The sequence below is a fragment of the Lacerta agilis genome, chromosome 7 (assembly GCF_009819535.1).
Source record: "Lacerta agilis isolate rLacAgi1 chromosome 7, rLacAgi1.pri, whole genome shotgun sequence".
Lineage (NCBI taxonomy): Eukaryota > Metazoa > Chordata > Lepidosauria > Squamata > Lacertidae > Lacerta > Lacerta agilis.
The window spans coordinates 55915812-55932656 of record NC_046318.1 but is presented as its reverse complement, the minus strand read 5'-3'; the positions used below and the strand labels follow the sequence as shown (position 1 = coordinate 55932656).

The 16845-nt window shown below is 40.6% G+C and overlaps 1 protein-coding gene across 3 annotated transcripts in view; it reads left to right on the top strand.

The window, feature by feature from the left end:
• JPH1 (junctophilin 1) overlaps window positions 1-16845 on the top strand; it is a 61448-nt gene that overhangs the window by 5015 nt on the left and 39588 nt on the right. For all 3 annotated transcript variants that reach the window (XM_033155443.1, XM_033155442.1, XM_033155444.1), the window contains exon 2: window positions 1880-2636. In XM_033155443.1, coding sequence (XP_033011334.1) covers window positions 1880-2636 — 757 coding nt within the window. The remainder of the gene's footprint in view (window positions 1-1879; window positions 2637-16845) is intronic.

Here is a 16845-nt window from a genome sequence, read left to right as displayed (position 1 = left end):
GCATCTTGCTTGTTTTAATATTTGTAGTTCATATATTTTATACACTATATATATATTATAATCTTTAAATTATGGGTTGTATCCAACTAAGGTATGGATATTGAAGTCAACTGATTTATTTGCATTGTTAGTTATTTCAGTGTGTCTGCTTTGATTATGATTCATAATTGGCCAGGAGTGTTCAGATCTGGGTACTGGAATGTTTCTTAAAATACTTTTCAGGTGACACGAATTTTATTTTATTTTTCTGCACACCTAGGATATGCAATAAAATATGTGTGCTGTAATCCTAGAGCCTGCTGTATATTAAGTAATAACTTACAGAAATGAAATACAAAAATGTATAGCAAAAACATTTTAAATCTAGGCTGAAACTTTTTTGATAAATTTTGTTGCATTGATTGATGGTTTAAAAAAAATATGGGAATGATAAATCAGCACTGTCAACAGAAAATGAAATAGGAAACCATATGTAAAAATGTACGTCAAGATATGACCACTCAACATCACAGGCAGAGAGGCTTCATTGCTGCAAGAAATTATCAAAAGTTTGGGATGAGTAAGGCTGCAATTGTATGCATGCTCACATGAGAGTAAATCTCTTTTAAAATCAATGGGCCCGAGTGAACAAGTTCAGCATTGTCTTTCACATATCATTGAAGGCAATAGAACATTTTAGTTAGTTGCAACTAACTTAAATCCCGGTGCTTTAAATTAGTTGAATTTAAAGGCATTGGGGATTAGATGCAAGAAGCTTACTCAATGGCCTTGGGGATGAAGCTTCAGACATGAAGCTCACTGAGTAAACATAAATACTTACTTACATTACACCATGATGCTGTTAACAGCAATGGAGATCCTGTGGGCCATGGTTCAAATTAGGCCTGCCAGGTCTCCAAATTTGGCCTGTGGGGCTCTTTGGGGTGAGCCATGTGTTAGGTGTGGAGATCTGTTATCTCTGGTCTTAGAACTTAGTACTGCAGTGCTAAGATGAGAGATAAGCCCCTGCTCTTTGACAGTAAAAGGCAGCAGGCAAAGGCTTATCTCTTAATGCTGTGGTCCCATAGCCAAATAGAGTTGCTATGAGGGCATGAGTTCGAAGCAACTAGCATGAGTTTGGCCAAACTGCAGGAGGCAGTGGAGGATAGAGGTGCCTGGCGTGCTCTGGTCCATGGGGTCACAAAGAGTCAGACACGACTGAACAACAACATGAGGGCATAACAAGTTAATGGCTCCTATACATTGTGACCAACATTCACTGAGTTCTATGAAGAGTGCCATTGTACATGAGCCATTTCCAATGGATGCAGTTATGATAAATTTGATACCTCATTATCATTTGCCAACATTCAGTGAGATCATTTAGTGTAGCCTGTGGATTTCCAACCTGGTAGCAAGGCTCATCAGGAACAGGAAAACTGGCTATACCATAGAGTTCAGCCTGTGATGCTAACAGTAGACTCAAGGTAAAACCATCCCAGTGTTCCAGATTAGGGACAAAACAGAGTGAATACTATCTTGTGGTGGACTTGCTGAAATGAATGTCCACCAGCTGAATTATCTCGGGTTTGTGTTTGTGCTTATCACATAGGAAATAATTTTAAATACTTTCATCAGCAGATTCCATGCCACATTAGAATAAGCATTTGAAGCAATATATATGATATATATAAATCATGGATCAGTTCCTAATTTGTTTAGGCTTTTTGTTATTTTCTATTTAAATTACTTGCCGGGGGGGGGGGGAGAAGAAGCCTCTTCAGGCCGTGCGTATAGTTTAGTGGTGAAAATATGCAAGATGAATTTCCAGCGCTGCTGACAAACTAAAATCGTTAGATACTTATTCATTTTCCTTGTTTCTTCTTATTTCTTTGGAAAGGTACATACCAGGGGCAGTGGACAGGAGGGATGAGGCATGGCTATGGCATGCGGCAAAGTGTCCCCTATGGCATGGCGACTGTGATCCGTTCTCCCCTCCGGACATCTCTAGCGTCACTACGTAGTGAGCAGAGCAATGGCACTGTTCTACATGATATTACTTTGGACAGCCCTGCTGGAACAAGAGGAGGGTTTGTGTTGAATTTTCACAGTGATCTGGAAGGAATTGGTGGTAAGAAGAAAGGAGGCTTGTTCAGAAGAGGATCCCTTCTCGGTAGTATAAAACTTAGAAAATCCGAATCGAAATCGTCGATTTCTAGCAAACGCAGCTCTGTCAGGAGCGATGCTGCTATAAGTAGGATTAGCTCTAGCGATGCCAATTCTACCATTAGTTTTGGAGATGGGGATTGTGATTATTGCCCAGCGGAAGACCACGTTGATGCCACCACAACAGAAACGTACATGGGCGAATGGAAGAATGACAAGCGCAGCGGATTCGGTATAAGCGAGCGCTCAAATGGTATGAAATACGAAGGGGAGTGGCTAAATAATAAGAGGCATGGATATGGATGTACCATGTTTCCAGATGGCACCAAGGAAGAGGGAAAGTATAAAAACAATGTTTTGGTCCGTGGAATAAGGAAGCAGCTTATACCCATAAGAAACACAAAAACTAAAGAAAAGGTGGAGCGTGCCGTCGAGGGTGCCCAGCGGGCATCTGCCATGGCAAGAACTAAAGTGGAGATTGCAATCTCAAGGTAAGTCATTTCAAAGCATTTTATTCCTTGCTTCAGTGACACAAACTAGAAACATTTTGTTAGCTAATAATCATATTGGCGAAAATGGTGCAAGTGCAGGTTTGAGTTACATTTTTACAGTGAAATTGCATAATGTGACCCTTGGAAGATAACGCTGTTCAACAGTTTTGAGGAGGCACTGGAATGAAACAGGCTTATTGGATTGAACTAGATTGCTGTGGCTTTATGAGCATTTATTTTAGGGTGTCTTGAGTGGACAGATCCAGTTAGGAACAGTGTATGCATTCCGCATCCACTGATTGTCATCTTTGAAATATTTCTAGCTACTTGCCCTGTGAATGCAAAGTGTATCCCTATGAATGCCAAGTGTATCTCATCTTGATCAGATACCATAACATCCTCTAAGGATTCTCCATATGGGCAAGGCCCATAACTTCTGAAGGAGACCCCATCATGACAAAGTAGTGGGGAATTGGTTTGACATTTGGATTAGTTTGCTTCGCTGTTTCAGGAAGTATGTGAGATGACGTAGGTATTTGCCATAGATGTGACCTGACAAAAGTATCTCTTGAAAGCCATATTGATTTGTTACATGAGTGTTCTATAAATGCAACATTGTATAGGTTTTTGATCTTTTATTTTGTAAGCAGCTGCTTTGGAAGTGTTATTGCTGAAAGAGTGGGATACAAAATGAAAAAGAAAAGTATTGGTGTACAAATTAATACAAAGCTTCCTTAGTATTTATTTCAATATGAATTGTTTTTGAGGGCCAGTTCATTCTTCTCACTAGTTGCAGCTGCCACCTGCTGGTTTTATTTATTTATTTCATTTTCCAATAGGCTTCCATGAGGCAATTCTTTTCTCTCCTTCAAATTCCCTTACGTAGGACAATATTTCCATGATTGTAGAACCTATTAATGGAAGATAAACATTTCAAACCATAATCCTACAAAGCTCTAACGGTATTCTCAATTGTAAATTAATTATTGGGTTAGGAACATGGAATGGATGAGTTCTAGGAAAACCCGTTTTGCAAGAATGATAAGGATAGATTGCTGGAAAATGATACAGATTGCACTATCCAAAACATATATTCATAATATTATGTGAGATTATATGGTGAGGAATATTATGGAGTACTTGCATTGCAGTCTTGGCAAGAAAATATTCTATAACTGAATTTGAAAGGATGTATTTGTATTGAACTATATTAAAAAATGACCTTGTACAATTGACCCCTGACATTTAGAGTAAATCATCCTGCTTGTAGGTAATAAATCTTAAATGGTACATTCACTGTACATGCAGCAATGGCTTTGGTTTTTTTTTTTAAGTATGAGCTAGGCAGAAGGTTCATATTTGAATGATGTGATGAAAAGCAATTTTTAACAAATCTTAACAAGCAAGTGCATATAGAACTCTGGTTTAAAAGTCTGCACCTTGAAAGGAAATGTACACGATTATGCAATTTGCCCTCCAAGGAATGTTGGTACTTGATTCCGTAAAGAAGTAAGGAAGAACTTGGCAAGCATTATCAGCTAGCAAAGTGTTGCATCAATAGCTTAGTCTAAAATGTGTTCAAGGAACCATCTTATTAGACTTCAGATTAACGGCTCAAACCACCTTTTTAGTTTTCTCTTAAAAGGTAAAGGTAAAGGGACCCCTGACCATCAGTTCCAGTCGTGTCCGACTCTGGGGTTGCGGCACTCATCTCGCTCTATAGGCCGAGGGAGCCGGCGTTTGTCCATAGACAGCTTCCGGGTCATGTGGCCAGCATGACAAAGCTGCTTCTGGCGAACCAGAGCAGCGCACGGAAACACCGTTTACCTTCCCGCTGGAGCGGTTCCTATTTATCTACTTGCACTTTGACATGCTTTCGAACTGCTAGGTGGGCAGGAACTGGGACCGAGCAACGGGAGCTCACCCCGTGGCAGGAATTCGAACTGCCGACCTTCTGATCAGCAAGCCCTAGGCTCAGTGGTTTAACCCACAGCGCCACCTGGGTCCCTAGTTTTCTCTTAGTAGTGTATAATTTGAAAAAATGGCCTGCTCTTCCATTGCCTTTTTAAAGTTTGCATTTTTTAAAAGAGGAATTTAGTTTTTGTTGAAAGTTTTTTTAAAACCCAAAGTGTGGTAACTATGATCACTAGCCAGCTTGAAGCCATGGTTTGTTGCAGATTTAGCAATCCGGGGGGGGGGGGTTAGGGCAAAGCAAACCACAGTCCTGGGCTTGGAAGTTACACTAAGCCACCCTCTGCAAGGATTGTTTACCTGCTCATGGAAGGGAAGAGCAAAGTGTGGCTGCATGCACAGTATGGCTTAATAAATCATGTTTTTACACCTTAGTTTTGTGTACAAATGCAACCATTATTAGTTTTATATGTCCTGAATCAGGTCATTGATTCATCTAGCCCACTGCTGTCTGCTTTGACTCACATCCACACTCCTGGGTCTCAGTTAGTCTATGCTAGTCCTGCCATAAATGCATCTCTTTCAAGTGGATAGGTCAGGGGTTGGAACTGTGGACTTCTGTATGCAAAGCATGTGCTCTATCACTGAGTGATGGTTTCTTCTTCCCAAAGATGTAAAAGGTCCCCCCATAGACTTACTTTTGAAAACTAGATATACAGAAGCAGTATTCAGTGGAGCCGCAATCCTTGAATGTATTCCATACCTCTGATGTGAGACAGCTTCTTTAGTGCTAATAATGGGTTGACTTGAAACAGAATGATTAAAGATGATGACTATTGAAAAGTTGAACTGAGGGCCAAACTATATGTTGCACTGTGTCTAGTTTTTGACAGGTGTCTGTGTTTTAAAAAGCTGTGGGATGCTGAGAGTTTGGCCAAAGGAATGGCAGGGGTGCTGATTAACCCTTTCACATCTAGCTGTTCTTTTGCTTGAAATTGCTTGTGGAAGAAAAGATATGGAAGCTGCTTTTACATCTATCAGTCACTTTTCTATTATGTCTGGAAAAGCAGCACGGGGAGAGTTTGTTTCTGACTGGGTAAAAGCGCAAGTGGGTGAAGGTGTTAGTAATAGTAATAATCTTAGAAATAGGAAGATAATAAGTAATTAATTGCTTCATTTAAAAAGTACTACTAGGGCACTTTTCCATAGCCTATGAATATGCATTAGTTCAGGGGTTGCCAGTGTGGTGTAGTGGTTAAGAGCGGTAGTCTCATAATCTGGTGAACGGGGTTCGCGTCCGCTCCTCTACATGCAGCTGCTGGGTGGCCTTGGGCTAGTCACACTTCTTTGAAGTCTCTCAGCCTCACTCACCTCACAGAGTGTTTGTTGTGGGGGAGGAAGGGAAAGGAGAATGTTAGCCGCTTTGAGACTCCTTCGGGTAGTGATAAAGCGGAATATCAAATCCGAACTCCTCCTCCTCCTCTTCTTCTTCTTCTTCTTCTTCAAATGCTGTGTGTAGGAACACTCCTCAGCCCTTGCCAATGGTCAAGGATGATAAAAGGTTTTTTAGGCCTTGCATTATGGCTTTGCAGATTTTGGAATGTAAATGTGTATACTTTCAGCTCTTGTCTCCTTCATTACGTATTTGCTGAGTATTACAGTGATAGGCATATTACACAAGCTGGTAAAAATAACTTTACTGGGCATCTTGGCCCAGTAAATTCCATGTAAGTTTGAAACATGACTACAATATGAAATTAAATACTGGGGTTTAACAGGATTTTTTTAAAAAAAATCTTTCTCTGAATAGAGTATTGCATATGCAGGCAGGTGTAGAGTACAGCCAGACAGAAGACATTCTGAACCCAATTCACTAGGGGTAATAGTGTAGGATGAAGGATGCCTTATGCAATAATTATTTTTATTTCTGTAACTGCTGTTGGGATGGATATTCTAGCCTTGCAATAACAGTTCTTGCTCACACAGAGACCAGGGGAGGGAGTGACATTAATGACGGAGAAAGACCCCCAGTTATTTGCAGTTGGGGATATGTGAGCTATGTGTTCACAGTCTTGTGGCAGTGCAAAGATTCTTACTGCTCTGTTAGGTCTTAGTGCCAGTTCACATATTAAACAGAAGTCCAAGATTGCCACAGAGTGAACACTCAACAGGAAGCTGCAGCCAGTCACAGGTCTCTGACAACTGCACTTATATAGCAAGTGTTTGCCTTGTTCACACAGAACATAATTAGGTAGAAATGTAAAAATATCTTAGGTGTACATCTATAAGATATAGTGTGCAGATTTGCCCCGTGAACATGACACATGAAGTCATCCATTTACAACTTATGTAGCTAGCAGTAGATTCTAGTCAGCTAGTATATAATATTTTTGCAAAGAGAATATATAATATTTATTTGTAAGTCCAGATCTGTAACTTCGAGACCCGGCAACAAGTTGATTTAGATCTTGTTACCATATACTGTAGTTAAGGGAGACCACAGCACCACCCACATCCAAACCACTGAGCCTTGTGGGCTTGCCGATCAGAATGTTGGCGGTTCGTAATCTGAGCAATGGGGTGAACTCCCATTGCTCTGTCAGGGCATCTGCCAACCTAGCAGTTCAAAAAAAAAAAAGCATGCCAGTGCAAGTAGATAAATAGGTACCACTTCAGCGGGAAGGTAAACGGCATTTCCGTGTGCTCTGGCACTTTTCACGGTGTCCCGTTGCACCAGAAGCGATTTAGTCATGCTGGCCACATGACCTGGAAAGCTGTCTTTGGACAAACACCGGCTCCCTCAGTCTGAAGCAAGATGAGTGCCACACCCCATAGTCGCCTTTGACTGGACTTAACCGTCCAGGGGTCATTTACCTCTACTTTTTACCTTATAGCTAAGGGACAATTAGTATATGTAAAAAGTGAACCAGGATGGACTATTCAGTGGAAAACAGGATATATTAAGGATCACCTGATTCCTTATATCCTGGTCTGATCACTGATATTTTTTTGAGAGGAGGGATCTTGGTTAGCAGTCCCTCCCCCCATGGCTCAGATGCATGACTCATAACTGCAAGAAGCTGTCCATTCAGTGTAGTGGGCGCAAGCTATAGAACTCTCTTCCAGCTGAGGTTAGACAGGCACCCTCTCTGCTGAACTTCAGGTGCATGAGTAAGACTTTCTTCTTCCAACAGGCATTTTAAGAAGGTGTTTGGTTTTATTATAAATTATGTTATTATGTTTTGTGACAATATGTAGCAAAAAAAAAAAACATTATACAAGGATGTTTGCATCCTTGCTTCTCATGCCAAAAAGAGGAAACATGTGAATTACAAAAGAGAAAAGGAAAAAAGAGGGAGGAAAGGAAATGGCATGTGAAGAAGGGAGAGAGACAGCATAACAAAACTCTATAATACCGTGAATGAATTAAAAGGGGGGGGGGGGGGAATCATCATTTATTTTGCCATTCCAGAAATGTAAAAACAAGGCCCACCTCTCTTGATGATTAAGTATTGCATTTCTTTTTATATGTACCCGGTAATTTTTATCATTAAAATAGTTTGCCATGTTTTCCTTTAGCAATCAGTTAAGGTAGTGGGATCTTTCTTTGTCCCCTTTTTGCTCAATATACTGTTTTGCTATTGTTAGCAGTAGCATTCAGTTGTAAATCAGTATTAATGACTTAAGGATGAAGCATCAAAAGTAGAATTTGTCAGGGCTGGTCGATTCCTCTTCACATTACCACACAAACGTCTCTTGGTCTTTATAATTTTTATTAAGAATTCACAAACAGTATTTATAAATAGTTCTTAACTTCAACTATCACTCCACAGAGTCATTCAGTTCAGATACCTTCTGAGCTCTGCTTCTCCCCTGACCAGCAACTCTCAAAAGGCTTTTCCCCGCTCTTTTTCTAACCTCCTCCTCCTGAGGACTGGCTTGTACCTCCCCTCCCCCCCCCCCCCCGAGTTGGCGTCATCACTTAACCCTTGCCTCTGTGAACATTCTAACTCTCTTTCTAACTCTACTCTGACAGAGTTGTTTTAGGGTTTATTGGGAGATCATAGCCTGTACATATTCATATAATATTCAGTACTTCTGTACAGAAAGGTATTTTTAAACAACCCTTTTACTCTTAGATATCCTTAGAGCAGGATAAAAATCCCTAAATTATGGTTAGTATATTAGTATTCCTTAATATATATAATTACTGCATGTTTTATGGCTCTTTAACATCTAAGATTTTAAATAAATGTGCACTTTTTATTTCAGAGGTAGTAAACCATGGACACTAGCTTTCATTAAAAAGTTCCTTCTCTGTGGTGACACGTACCTGTAAGGCTGGAGGGAGAGAGAAATACTCCACCAAGCAGTGGAAGCAGAAAGTGCAGAGAAAACATATTGTCTGAACCCAGCACGTTACACTCATTCGCATGTTGGATAGAGTTGCACTTTGTGTTTCAATGTAACTGTAGTAGGAATAAAGTAATGAGCAGAAATATGACTAGGCCGCTTCTGCCTCCTTGTCAGCTAGAGCCTTCCCACTCAGTTAAGAGTGCTGGTGCTAGTTTGCCCCAAACATAACTGGCCCCTGGAGAGCAAGGGTTGGAGAGCTGGTGTTTTTCTCTTTGTGAAGAAGAGAAAATTGAAGGGCTGAACTAGTCTCCTGTGGAATACTACAATTAGGGGATTATTAGATTTCAGCGGCTGAAACACTACTGGCTGAATTCATTATTGTTGAAATCCACCTAGGAAGGGAAGCTTGAAACCACCCTGGACCTTGCTTAGCAATTCCTTTTAGCTTGGAACTGCAGAGCCACAGAAACCACCCTCTCTTGCCACCTGCTGGAGTCTCCTCTTGAGGCACACCCCACTTACTGCTGCTACCTCCCTGCTGCTTTATGGAATGATCTCCCCTTGGTGATTAGGCAGGCATCAGTTGTTGAGTACTTACAGCATGCTGTTTGCTCAGGCATTCCCAGCCCATTAGTGCCAGTTTTAGCACCCCTATGTTAATATTTTACTAGCATGTTTTTATGGATGTGTTTGATGATTTGTTATATTGTTATATAACAATATTTCTTATATTGTTTTGGTTGCAAATTACGTTGGTATTGTTTGGAGTGAAGGGGGTATGGAAATAGTTTTTTAAGTAAATAAATGTAAGTTTGCCAACTTTTTTTCATTTTTAGAGAAGAGGCCTTGTTCCTTCACTTTTGTACAGATCCTATATTAGGCAATTAATAACTAGTTCAGCCTTTGGCAACCTGGTGTCCTGCAGATGTTTTAGACTACAACTCCCATCAGCCCCAGCGGGCACATGCTGATGCAAGTTGAAGTCCAAATTTAGGAGGGCACCAGATTAGTGAAATCTGAACAAATGCATTTAGCACAGCCCTTAACCATGATGGGTTGGCTAAAATGAAAAGAAAATGGGTTTGAATCAAGCCATATTTATTTTAAGCATCCCCCTACACAGCTTTTAATATAAAATTCCTAAGGCAGGCAACATATTTTAAAACCAGTAACAATTTTTTAAAGCAATATAATGCTTGAGACATTTAAAACCCCTTAAAGGTCAAACAAAATCCCTGAGGAAACAAAAATTATTATTTTTTACTGGTTACTGAAAGTCACCAGGCATGGTGCCAACGACAGGAGCCAGGATGAGGTCAGTAATAACTCACATGGTGTCAGTTGTTAACTCTTTAGTCAAAAAAACAAACAGCTCAGGAGGCCAGGTCTAGTGAGCGCAGCAACTCTTCCCGGTACCTCTTGCTTCCCAGTGCTCTTTAATACTCCTCCCATGGTTCCTTCCCAAGCAATCTGAGATTCCTCCATCTTGCTTTTCTTTGCTCCACCCTCTTCATACCTCTTTGGGTTCTAGTAGACTGGGGGGGAGGGGAGCTGGTCACCGCAGGAGTGGGAGACAGCCTGATTTCTTCACCAGCCTGACTCCTCTCTGCCTCTTGGGCCCCCTCCTCTCCAGCCTCCTCTTCTGTCTCTGATTCTTGACTGCTTTCTGCCACAGAGTCTTCCTGCTCAATAAACCTCGTTACCTTTTCAGCTTCCAACAGCTCCTTCCAGTCTGCTCCCTCTTCTCCCTCTGACCACTCATTGTCATCCCACCACCAATCCCTTGGCTTTGAGCCTTCTTCCCTTTGGGGCATAGCTGTCAACCTTTCCCTTTTTTGTGGGAAATTCCCTTATTATAGCATTGGGAAACAGCAGGGAGGGTTGACAGCTATGCTTTGGGGTTCTCCAACTAGTACCTGCCACCACCACTCTAGCCAGTCCATGATGCATGGAGCCAAGTAATCATATAAGGGTGGGAGCACCATGAGTCAGTCCTCTAGCACAGCAGGTGCATATTGAAGCAAGACATCTTTCAAATGTACAGGTCTTAGACCAGGGGTGTCTAAATTGTGAGCTTCCAAATGAATCCCCTCATCCCCTAAAATTGGCAATTCTGGCTGGGGTTGTTGGGAGTTGGAGTCCAACAAAATCTGAAAGGCTTCTGCCTCTCCGCTATTGCCCATTTGTGGCTCTCAAAATTAAAACAAATGGGTTGTATTCAATGTGGTGTTAAGTAGATCATTGCATCAGCACAAGGATTTCTTCTTGCACAATTGAAACATCTCCCTATCTCCTCCCACATGTGTCCCTTAAATCTGTTCTGGGGTTTCCTTCAACCCTCCAGAATAGATTTGGGGACGGCACAGGAAATTATGTTGTGCTAGTAGTAATCCTTGCATTAGTGCAATCTTTTACTTTCTTCTTAAAAGCAAGCTGTTAGTCAGAACAGGCAAAATGTACTCATTTCTAGATGTTTCAGTTAATTATGTTAGCAGTTGCAGTTAACATATGAGCCAAAACTTGTTCCAATGCTCAGAACATCATCTGCAAAGCAGAATCAAAGTTATGGACCTGAACCCTGATTTTCTGGTCAACTCCATTACCAGCCAACTAAACTTCAGTCTTTTGTGGAGTGAGCTTCAGTTTGTTGGCCCTCTTTCAGAACTTTACTGACTTGGACACCTGTTCAGAACATCTTCCTCACTTGAATTTGATGTAAATGAGAAAGAGAGCTAAACATCATCTGCATACTGATGGAACTTCAAATCCCCAAACTACCTCTCCCAGTGGTTTTATGTAGCTGTTAAACAGCAGGGGAGCCAAGGTGGAAACCTGCTAAACCTCGTAGCATAAATGCCATCAGGCAGAGCAGCTGTTGTGCAGCACTATCATCTGGAAACTATCATTCAGGTAGGAGCGGAGCCATTGAAATGGAGTGCCTGCAATTATTTGGCCCTCCATTCTCAAATGTGGTATGCTAAAATTGCAGATGTATCAAAAACTGTATTTTCAGTTGCCTTGGGCAATAGCATTGAAGCTGATTGTTTGAAGGAGGTTTGTAAAAAGGACTGGGCTGGGCAATTTATCTTCTGATCGACCTGCATTTTGGCACACCTGATTTCTAAGCCACTTGCAGATTATATCAAGCTGTAGCCATAGTATCAGACTTACCTCTACTTCGTAGCTGCCATGTATACTTCTGAGCTATATTGCAGGTTTAGGCAACAATACACCCGAGTCTTAAGAAAATCATCCGTTCCCCCAATTTCAGGATAGTTTGTTAATTTTAAAGAGCTAGCAAGATTTAAAATGGTGTTGCTTGATAACAAATTTCTGTTTGTGAACTTAGATTTGTAACAAGCATTCTACTTGAGATTCAGTCACCAATAAACATTAGCAATCAACCCTGCCAACCGTGTGGAATTATGTGCAGGGCAGACAACTTTCCACTCTGGATTAAGCTGACGCTACGAGTCTCACTTTACGCAAGAACTAAACTGGGCACTTGTAAGACTAGTGCCTAGCAAATCTTTAAAATGCTTTACTTATTATAGATGCAATATGAATTTTGTGTTTAGGAATAGGATTCAGCTGATGCCGATGGTATTAATATAAGTTCGCTTGCTTTTGTACCGAGCTGATGGAACCTTTGAGCACGATACTTGTAAGATATGAAAATGCCAAAGTTTACCCACTTTGATTGGTGGGACTGAGAGCAAATGCTGTATTTTATTGATTTGTTGTAACTTATTTTAGATGTTATATGTCCTAAAAGCTGGGGTAGAATTTCTTTAACTGATGCTTTTTTAATTTTAATACAGACATATTGAATGAGTCAGAAAACAGTTCGACAACCAATGCAATGGATGTGTCCTAGTAGCTGCATTTTGTACCAACTACAATTTCTAATCGGCCTTTAAAGACAGCCCTAGGTAGATAGCATTGCAATAGCCGAATCTGATATAACAAGCACATGAGTAACTCAGACCAGGTAGGGTCATTTACTTATCCAGTGTAAACTCATTTGATTGAGCTGGATGCTGTATAATTGAACTGAATTTGTGGATCTATTGATTGCTCCCTGTTTGCCAGTGAGATCCAGTGGGAAAATGGTAGAATTTCATTCCAGTCCTAGAATAGTTACAGTCAAACTGGCTGACCTTGGGTAGAATTGGTTCCCTTTTTTTCAACAGGAGTAACGGTGGCATAATTAATGGAGAATAATGCATTGATACCATAAGCCTAAGCAATAGAGTTTCTGAATAAAACAGAAATATGATGTAAAGTGCAAGCACCTTTTGTTTTATTTTTAGTCTGGCTTTTCAGACACATCTCAGTTCATAGAGTTTACAGAATCAGGTCATTGACTTTGTACTGCCCTGGTTCCTTTAATGTAAGTGAAAACGGCTGATTAATCTCATCTCCAAAATTGTATATAAAGATATTGAAAACAGAAGGTACTGTTGATAACGGTGGGGGGGGAGGGAATGGTAAGCTCACACTTTTGACTGAGAGAGCTTAGCTATTTGGGTATTTACTGCTATTTGTTCCTTCTGCCTCTTCCATTTGCCATCCAGAACTAAACCACTGTGTTATAGGACTGTGGGAGACTGCTGTGCCCTCAAGTATATTTGTGCAGTTCCCATTGATTTCTGTGGAAGTTGGTCATGCATATGTCAGGACAAAATTAGATTGATTTGAGCTGCAACAGCAGAACAAACAAAAACAGAAAACATGTTCACATTATGGAAGTCTAGGAATTTGCTGCCTGAAGTGCACATTTTCATAAATAAAACTGACTGCCTGCTAGATATTTGGTAGCTGTGCAACTCAGGCCCACATTCCTCTTCCTTCTTTTATAAGTTTTTATTTTAAATCCCAACCCCCATTTTAAGCTTTGACAAACTGTCTATTTCATTCAGAATCCCATTAAAGTCAAAGGGATATGAGTGAGTACAATGCTCAGTGCATTGATCAGTCTCTTTGGCTGGTTTGAATTCTTTCTCATTACGGGGGTCAAAAATGTTAAACAAAGGGATATGTCTGTTTTAAACTCAGTGTTCAAGGTGACATTTTCACTATTTGAATATTGACTGTCCAGAGGTCACTAGGCTTTATTGTTCCACCACATTTATATGGGGTGTTTTCTGGGGACTAAAGTATTGTTTTGGTTATGATATGAATGTCATTATATTCAGAGATGAGTAGAATCTATTATCTCTTGGAAAGTAGGGCACCGCTGGAGTAGAAAGGAGCTGCATCACCAGAGTAATAAAGAGATGATCTTTAACTGTTTTATTTTCGGGGGGGGGGGGGGAGCAACTTTATTACCCAAAGAGCACAACAACTACATCTACATGTCAGTGTGGTGTAGTGGTTAAGAGTGGTAGTCTCATAATCTGGTGAAACGGGTTCGCGTCCCCACTCCTCCACATGCAGCTGCTGGGTGACCTTGGGCTACTTCTTTGAAGTCTCTCAGCCCCACTCACCTCACAGAGTGTTTGTTGTGGGGGAGGAAGGGAAAGGAGAATGTTAGCCGCTTTGAGACTCCTTCGGGTAGTGATAAAGCGGAATATCAAATCCAAACTCCTCCTCCTCTTCTTCTACATAACAAAGGAAATGAACAGCATAGGAAAGACATGCTATTCATATAATGTGTATTTTGTAATCAAAGTGTCATGCAAACATGTACAACATGCTACCAAAGCTTCCATCACATCACCTACTTCAGGAATAGGAAACCTGCGCTCCTCTAGCTGTTGTTGGACTAAAACTGGTTAATCTGCTTGAAGCTGATGAGAACCAAACAACATCTAGAGGGCCACAAGTCCCCCCCTCCCTGTCCCACTGGGTCATAATTAAAAACACCCCAACCACTTTTTAAAAGTTCACTGGACAATATTGTAAGAATGTTAGCAGAGGAAATTTTCTTCTTCACCACTCATTGCTGCAGCATAGACTTCGTAATGAGCTCTTATTTGTGCAGACAGACTCTTCATACGACTTTCCTCACTTCCACTCTAGCAGTCTGTCAACTTCCTGTATTGTCCTCAGCTCAGATGTGTATCAAGGAGCCAGATGGACTATGCTCAGCAGAAAAGGATGCTTAGGAATGATTATGTCAACTATGAGGGTCATCCTTGCAATTCACATATTGACTAGGGATTTGACAGGAGCTCAATAAGCCTTACCAACAAAAAATCTCCTTCATGTCTTCCAGCCCTGCAGAGTAGAATACTGGTAGTTACCATAGGCCCAAACCTGAACAAGAAGTGATCCAACCATGACATTACAAAAAAAAACACCCTTCTTAGACCATCATCTTCTTGCCTGGTAGGAAAAAAAACCACAGATCAAGAATATGTCATGAAAGCTATGAAGTCTTGAGTCATCCTGGAAGTGGTGATCTTGATTATGGATGGTGAGTTTCTCCATAATAGTCATATTGGAAGTTTTCAACACCAATCCAGAGAGCACCTCCATCAGCTTAGCCAGAGAAACTGATGGGCAGTGATGTGAGACATAGCTCAAAAGATTCAATACTTGTAGTAATAATCTTTTGTAAACCTTTTTGAGTGATCTGCCCGAAGAGTGGTATATAAATACCTTATATAATTAAATGAAATCCCTAATCTGCCTTGTGCACTGATCAAAAGATACACTCCTGCTCTCCATATGGTAGATGGTATTTGCCACTTGCCACTAACTTCATTTTCGAACTTAAGAAATGGGTGATAAATTTAACTAAGAAAGCAAGTGACTGTTACAGCAATTTGCAGTACTTAATATGTAAATAATGTACATAAAAACATGGGAGCACAATTTTCTTTTCTTTATTGCATAAATGGTCTTGAAGGATGCTTATTAAAGGCCCAGTGTCTTTAACTGGCTTCCCATGAGATAAAACAAACAAACTTGGAACTTTGGGTATATTTACATAGTTGCAAAGTTTCAAGTTCGTTTGTTTATCTCAGGGGTCATCAAACTTTTTCAGCAGGGGGCCGGTCCACTGTCCTTCAGACCTTGTGGTGGGCCGGACTATATTTTGGGAAAAAAATAATTGAATGGATTCCTATGCCCCACAAATAACCCAGAGATGCATTTTAAATAAAACTACACATTCTACTCATGTAAAAACACCAGGCAGGCCCCACAAGTAACCCAGAGATGCATTAAATAAAGGGGTACATTCTACTTATGTAAAAACACGCTGATTCCCGGACCGTCCGCGGGCCGGATTGAGAAGGTGATGGGGCTGGATCCGGCCCCCGGGCCTTAGTTTGCCTACCCATGGTTTATCTTATGGGAAGCCAATTTGCAGCATAAGTACCATAAATGATGTTGTTGTTGTTGTTGTTGTTGTTGTTGTACTACAAATGTTGTTGTTGTTGTTGTTGTTCACAGCTGGAAATATGAAAATAGCCAGTGAAACAGCTACAGAAGGCAAACACATTTATTATGCAAACTCATCCTTAACAATTGGCACTTCCATCCTACTGATTCACACAGTGCTTTTGAGACATGGGCCAATAATAGTCAATGTAGTTATGTAAGCATCCTGTGTAAAATAACATATTGCCATAATTACACTGTGCAGTCAGAATATGTGTGTGCATTGTTATTGCTTTCCGCTTTTGCTATGCTGATTCAATGGGATTACATAGCACTCCAGTGTGGATTAAATACAAACAGCAATGGGTTGTTACTTGTTTGACAGATGTATTAAGAGCACCAACATGCTTTATCACAAAGAAGATTATGTTAGAAAAAGTGAACTCTGGATTAGCATGTAACAGAATCAAAGCAATTAGCTATTTAATGGGATACTGATAATTCTAGATATAGCAGCCCAAAATTCTAAGTAAGGAGTGTTTAATTCCCGTGCTAATTAAAATAAAAGATGAACATATGTGGTCATACAAAAGAACACTGGGTGTTCTCC